At 33.0% G+C, this 7,592-nt stretch overlaps 1 protein-coding gene across 5 annotated transcripts; it reads left to right on the top strand.

Annotated features, from left to right (window-relative positions):
• Positions 1–1,064: 1,064 nt before the first annotated feature.
• LOC131625413 (eukaryotic translation initiation factor 3 subunit C-like) lies at positions 1,065–6,781 on the top strand. 5 transcript variants are annotated; one of them, XR_009290851.1, is made up of 8 exons: positions 1,065–1,202; positions 4,331–4,438; positions 4,557–4,595; positions 4,681–4,881; positions 5,161–5,241; positions 5,339–5,394; positions 5,940–6,123; positions 6,390–6,781. XR_009290851.1 is itself a non-coding variant. In XM_058896269.1 (7 exons), the coding sequence occupies exons 3-6, from the start codon at positions 4,572–4,574 to the stop codon at positions 5,366–5,368; spliced, it is 336 nt and encodes a 111-aa protein (XP_058752252.1). In that variant the 5' UTR covers positions 1,065–1,202; positions 4,331–4,438; positions 4,557–4,571; the 3' UTR covers positions 5,369–5,394; positions 5,940–6,781. The 5 variants fall into 5 exon arrangements, 2 of the variants coding, with proteins under 2 accessions (XP_058752252.1, XP_058752253.1); XR_009290852.1 differs by adding an exon at positions 1,324–1,377 and having other exon boundaries at positions 1,188–1,202; positions 5,940–6,781; XM_058896269.1 differs by having other exon boundaries at positions 5,940–6,781.
• The last annotated feature ends 811 nt before the right edge of the window (positions 6,782–7,592 follow it).

Genomic DNA, 7,592 nt, shown 5'->3' with positions numbered 1-7,592 from the left:
ATGAAAAATATTAAACATAATAGAAAAGATTCAATAAAGTGCTCCTAATGTAGAATTATTAAATCTTAAGCGTTAATTAAATCTAATGGTTGATATTAATAGTTCTCGTTTCTCATAAAAGATATCAGTTCTCACCGGATACGCTCCCTATATATATATATATATATATATATATATATATATATATATATATATATATATATATAGTGTTCAACACTTACTCCAACTCCAAATCTTAACCATTGATTATCATTAATCCAACAGCTTTAATTAAAGTTTTATATTGAAAAATATTTCCAAAAATAATTAGATTCAATGATCAATTAAAACCGTTAGATTAATAAAAATCAATGGTTAAGATTTGGAGTAAATGTTCAACACTTACTCTTGTAGTAAATATATCCCTCCTCATATATATATATATATATATATATATATATATATATATATATATATATATATATATATATATATATATATATATATATATATATATATATATATATATATATCAAATGAGAACTTTAGTTATTATGAGAACTGAGAACTTAATTTTAATAATAACCGTATGATTTAAAATCAATGTCTCATATTTTACTTAAATACATATCACATTAAAGAAAATCTGAGCATTAATTTTAAATCGTACGGTTATTATTAAAAGTTATTAGTTCTCATAATAACTAAAGTTCTCATTTGATACGGTTATTATTACAATTTTGGTCCCCCTATTTTAATAAATTCACGAAATCAGTCCCCCAATTTTATTTTTAACTAGTTTTAGCCCTCTTTCTCTTTTTTTTTTTATAAAAAAATAATGACATGACATTTTTTAAAATAGGTGGCACAATTATTAAAACATGTAGATGGCCAGCTGTGTAACCGTATCATACAATCATACAATATAATAGAGCAAGATGAGTATTTTGGCAACTTTGCCACATGTCAAATTATAAGACTCTATGCTATTTTAATTTTTTCTATTAATAGAATATATTCTATATTTCTTTAATTAATTTTTTATTATTTTATTAATTACTAATAATACTAAGGGCAATTTAATAGTCACATTTGATAGACTTAAAGTTTTTTTCATCGAGAATTGAAAGGGTGTTTGATTCCCAATTGATAGCCTTTCAATTAATATATGCCATATGCGGCTCAACATTCCACTTCCGCCGCGCTTCTTTTTCACGATTCAGGTTAGGTTCTTCATTTCTATCTCTTTTCTATTAAAAAATTATTTTTTTTTCAATGTTTGAATCCTTTCTTCCAAAACCTTTACTTTCTCATCTCTGACCCATCTCTCTACTTTTCTCTCAGTCATAACAATAAGGAATGGTAAAACGCTTCAATTTCTGAGAGAATGAAATTAAGGTTCAATTTACGTATAGTAGTTATCATCAAGAAAAGTTATGAGTTTTAAATTTACTTATCTGGATATTATATTTCCCAAATCATTTTCTTACTGTAACACCCCATACATATATGTCTAGAATAATATGTAGTGATGCTATAAATGGTACAAAAAACATACATAAGCGGTAAAGACAAGAAATTAAAATCATATACAACTTCAAGTTTCCAACTAAGATGTACACGATCGGCTTGTCTTCAACAATGCACAGCGGAAAGATAACGTCTGACGAGGTCTTCCTGCCAATTAATTGTCCACAGTTTTCAAAGCAATCCTTCGGGCAATCCGTCTACTTCTAACCTGCTCCTGAAAAATAATAAGAGGATTGGGATGAAATTACTAAATCTCAGTGAGTTCCCCTATCTTATGGGTTCGCTCGGTTCTACAAGGTTCATGCAATCAAACGGATTCACCGAGAATCCAGGTTTCCCTCACGGCTAGGTACAAGTACAAACAAGGGTACACCATCAGTGGAAGTCCCATAACTATCCAATGAGGTAAATACAACAACAGGCTCAATGCCATCACAAACAAGTATGCAGACCCGTACCCACGTACGAGGAATCCAGGAGTAAATCTCGCTCGTCTACCTAGGCTGCCAAACCACATCCTCGGTGAGTCACTCATGTACATTGCGTCAAGAGACTCGCATAAGCCCACCGCACAATGAGTCAGATGAATCCCATGTGATTTAGGCCTACTTGGCTACACAATCTCATCTGTGACGAGTTACTGCAATGACTTCCTAAGTGGTGTCACTACCTCGTCAATCATGTATATACGCAGGTGGTTATACAGATGCGAAAACGTCTACGAGACAGTACAAGCTCACCGGGCGAAAGCCTAGTGGCATTACCTACGTGGCACCACTAGAGGTGAGTCCGAAGTGATGTAGCCTATATGGCATCACGACCCCACCCTACCTATCACGCCGATATGTTACCCCAAGTGGGAAACGCCTTTTAAAGACCCTCACCAGCATATCGCAATGGTAGCTCAGGTGCACAAAACATACCGAGCACGCCGATGTGTTAACCCCTAGTGGGAAACACCATTCAAGACCCTCACTAGCACATCGCAACGGTAAATGATGGAACTAAGTCCATAAACAGGCCTTACCACCAAGTAGATTAAGCTTACTCCGATTCGAGCATACATAACAACCATGCTCATAGAGCCGTACAATCAAACAACTCCGAATGTTCAACCGAAACAAGCGGGAAACAATGCATAATTATACATAATGTTACATGTGATTCATAACTAATCAAACATGCATACCAATGTCATAATCATAGTGTAATCATGCGTCTAATTATCATAGAAAGCATATATTTAATCAAACAATTCCATGATAATTCTCAATCCAAAACAAGAGACATTCGGTTCCCAATTCGGAACGAAACTGCACTCAACAGGGAAAAGTATAAATTCTGCATCAGACCAGTTCGCTACGCGAACTGCCAGCGAAGCCCCGATTCGCTACAGCGAGCAGTAGCGAGCTCCAGCGATTAAATCAAATCAACTCCCAGACTTATTCGCTACAGCGAACCATTCGCTACAGCGAGCCCAAGTTCACTACAGCGAAGTTCTCAATTCAAGGAAAAGTCATAATTTCTATAGTTCGTCTAAACTTCCTAAAAATACCACCATGGGTTCAATACTCAGTTTTAGGATAACATTATACAGCTTAATAGTTAAGGTAACATCCTGGTCTAAGTTCAACACAAGGATCACATCTTATTGACATAAACTCGAGGCTAATTGTCCTTATTCTATTACCAAGCAACACCTAATCATGTATCATAATTTATATCTGCATCAAAAGCATGTTATTTAAGCAATATCACATAGATAACTGAAAGACCTTTCCAACGCTTCTGACGGTGCTCCGTTTCGAGTTGTAGAACTCAAGTTATGGCCGTTTTAGTAAAAACACAATTATGCAGTCTGCAGGCATTCGCTGCAGCGAACACAGAGTTCGCTGTAGCGAACCTGACAGTGCAGAACACGGATTTTGGTTCCTTACTTCACTTTTGCATCTCCAATCACCCCAAATGAAAACCTAGCATATATTATCATACCTGAACATGCAAGGATACCAAAAGAACCTATTTTACACTAATTGATCAATCATACAACAAGTTTAACTCAACTAAACCCTTGACATACATTAATCCCAATTTCCTACCCAAGGTTCCTATCTAATGGAACTCACCTTATCCCATGAAGATTCTGAGTTGTAGAGGTTGAAAGGATGATAATGATGCTCTCAAGGTTCTCCTTTGATCAAAACTCTACCTCCAACGTTGTCAAACCCGCATGCATGTCTTTTCTAAAAATCAGCATCAGACCCTCTACTTCAAACGCGTTTTTCTCCATGATAAAGAATATGCAAGAGGCGATCCATATATGCAAATTGTAGAGAAATTCGTAAGCTTTCCAACAAGACCGGAATCAGCTCAATCGGAGTTACGAGTGACGAGTTATTACCTGTTTAGTGAAGGTTGTTCTATAGGTGCGAAAATGGAAAAGTTTAACATAAGTTCTTCTTCTTCCTCCATGCCTCTAATTATCTCTCTCTCAAAAAAATTCTGATTTGCATTACTATCACCCAAACATGCCCTTAAGCCCATGCAAGTAGTACTTAAAGTCCATTTTATCCTCCAACTAAGTTTTATTCACCATAATGCCATTTGGTTAGTTTCTAACCAATCTCATTTGGTCTTAACCAATCTCTTTTATTTCCAACTACTCTACTAACTCACTCATAACCATTCTTAGATTATTATGTAATAAGACTAAATGTGCACTCTAATTACCAATTAGCCATTACCAATTAGCCAATAGAATGATAATCATCAGTGTCGGAGAATCGGGGTTTTACACTTACTGATCAATGGTGTTTTCAAGGTCTGAATTTCTCTCCTGAGATGGAGAAGACGACAACAAAAACATTTTCAGAATTTTTCTTCTTCATCATCTTCGATTTTCTTAAAATGCACAAATTGCACGAAAAAGGTAGGCCAAAACCCTAATTCTCCAATTCTTATTTTTTTACAAGATTATTATTTTTCATTGTTTTATCGTCACAATTGAGTTATGATTTGACGTTGTTACTTTCTTATACACTTCTCAGAACTTTTGAAAAATCATGGCTTCGAGATTTTGGACTCAGGTATGCTATTTTTTATACTGTTGTTTAATTGCGTTATGTGATTGAAAAATTTATTCATGTTGTTTTTCTTGAAATGAGATTTTAGGGTGTGAGTGATTTAGAAGAGGAGGAACAAAGTGATTATGATGAGGAAATTGAAATTGCAACAGTTGAATCTGCTGTAACTCAAGGCAATAAAATCACTTATTACCTTCAGGGTAATGCTATTGACAGTGATGATGAGGACGCTCATAAGCGTGTTGTTAAATCTACGAAAGATAAGCGATTTAATGAGATAGCTTATAAGGTATTGCTATTTATATTTAATAGATTCAAACTGTTTTTGTTGTTCTCCTATGACTTAGAGTCTGTGGGTTTTGTGTATTATTCAGTTTCTGTTTAAGCTAAAGTTTAATATGACGTTGGGTTCTTTAAGTATAATATTCAATTTAAGCTAAATCTAAAGTTTAATTCAATGAAAATATGAAATGTGAAAGCTTAATTTCCTTTTAGATGATGGGTTTTGGTTTCAGTTTCTTTCCATTAAAAATTGATGATTTTCCAGTTGATTTTGTTTTTGGTTCAGGAACGCCTGCTTATCAAGTGGAATGAGCTGCCAATGAGGATGGAAGAACTCCCAGCATTTGGAATACCTTTGCTCATGCTGGTTTGGTTATCAATTCAATCCTTATTTTGCTCATGTTTCATCTTATCATTCATCCCATCAATCAATTTTATAATATAATTTGTTGCTGCTATTTAAGGGTTTGCACATGGTGGAAATGGTGATGTAGTCCGCGACGCGTACCTTTAATACAAGGTAAACAAACAATACACTAAACTTCTATCTTTCTAATTTTGATTTTTCTTAGTAATGCTTCACCTTTACTACATATTATCCATACAAACTCTGAAATTTTATGTTTTTTTTTTTACATTTTTGCAAATGTATTTATTTCTCCTCAAATGGTAGAGGACCCGTCAATCTGAAGGGACTTAGTACTACAACAATCTCATCAATGAACACATTATCGATGGTTCGATACGAGTTCTTAATTTGTTGCAACATAAATACAAAAAATTTATATGAATTATATTTAAGCTATGTGAATTATTTTTTCATTGTTTGAGGTAAGATATGACCAAGATGTTAGGAAATAATTTGGCGTCTTCCATTTGTTTTATAAATTACCTAATGCAGTTGTTATTGATGATTTCAGAGATTTCTGCGACAACAAGTAATTTATTTGGTTTTAACATATTATGAATTCCATAAACATGTTTTCTTTGTTTTCTAATTCTTCTTTTGGTTTTGAATTCTGATATGTAAAGGGTATGTCAAAAACGGTATTCTAATGCCCGCAGGTGAGAGGACAAAAAAGAGCCACTACTATGATCTTCGTCAACAGGAGCCCTTGGAAGCTCGAACGACGATAGTTCATCTTAAGTAGCTATGATACGTTGGTGTTTAAAGGGAAAAGCGTTTGTGACCTTCAGCTTAACACTGCAGAGGCAAAGGGAGATCAGAATTAGCAAAGTGATGCAAAAGGTTGGCATATATTTTTTCGAATTCTCGAGGTCTTTGAGGACTACGGGTCATCTGCAACATGTTAGAACTTAGAAACCTATATGCCGCATTCTGAAGTGCACTGAATAGATTATACAATTATTATCAAATATAATGCTAATGTTCAACAAATTAGTGATATATTAAAAAGGTTGCAAGTGCATTGTTGTCTTAAAAGGCGTTGTAGTGATATCTATCCCCGTGAATATTACAAATAAGTAAAATGGTAAAAAAATTATAACTTACAGGATGTGCAATTTACCCTTGGTGGTTGAAGCAAGATGTCTATCGCATTCTGGTATCCAGTAGACGGTCAACCATGGCACGCTTGGGACATTATTCGATTAACTGTGATTGGGTTGCAATTGATATATCGAGCAGTTCCGCTTCTTTGAGAGGCAAGTCAGTAGGCACAACATCAAGTAGCTCATGGAATATTGCAAGTGCATTTTCACTTATACTTTCTGTAGTAGCAATATGTGTGTCTCTGTTTGTGAGTTATAGAGTTTTGCATCCCAAGGGTGTTCTGTTTATGAGTTAACAGCTTGAGTTTAAGATTGTACTATTCATTAACGATGGTACTAAACAGGTTTGTAGTACTAAAATGTTTGGTGATTTCACTTGGTTTATTTTTAAATTCTATTTAAAGCTTTACTTTAGTTATTTACGTAGTGTTTGAAAAGTGTTTAGTTCTAAAGTCAAGTATAATAGAGCTCACTCACTTCTGAATAATGGTTTAACAGTAAGTTTAAGAAGAAAATGACATTTTTTTTACTATAAAAATGATATATTGAATGCCATATAGAAACCAAAATTATCATAAATTATGGAACAATTGTATGTGGGTTTTTAGCAACAGTAAACTTTAATTTAATTTTTTTTATTATTTCTTTTTTAATTTCTAATTTTTACTCAGTATTAATTCTTCCATCTTTTTTATTATGACATTTTTAATTTGTACTTTTATATAACTATTATTAACATTATTATGTTTTATTTAAAATTTAAATTTATTATTATTTCTTTTTAATTTATATTTTTACTCTATTAATTGTTTCATTTTTTTAATTATGACATTTGTGTTTTTATATAATATACTAACTATAATTCAACATTATGTTTTATTTAAAATTTATTTTTCATTTCAAATGCGCGTAACACAGCGGTACCGTGTGAAACTACGGGTATTCCACTACTAATAACAAAGACAAATTATAATATTATTATAATTTTATTAATAAACTATTAATAACAATTTGTCTCGTGTCTCGCACGGGTATATACACTAGTATTTCATTTCATTTAAATTGATTTGGTAATTAAACTTTTTTTTAAATCAAAGATGAAATATCATTAAACAAAAAAGAGATTACAAAGAACACAAAGGGGGGACCAATCCAAGACCATTAATTACATATTCTAAGTCTAGGGGTGCCAAACTTGTCTAGCAA

The sequence above is a fragment of the Vicia villosa genome, unplaced genomic scaffold (genome assembly GCF_029867415.1).
Source record: "Vicia villosa cultivar HV-30 ecotype Madison, WI unplaced genomic scaffold, Vvil1.0 ctg.000212F_1_1, whole genome shotgun sequence".
Classification (NCBI taxonomy): Eukaryota; Viridiplantae; Streptophyta; class Magnoliopsida; order Fabales; family Fabaceae; genus Vicia; species Vicia villosa.
This window is presented reverse-complemented; position numbering and strand designations above follow the sequence as displayed.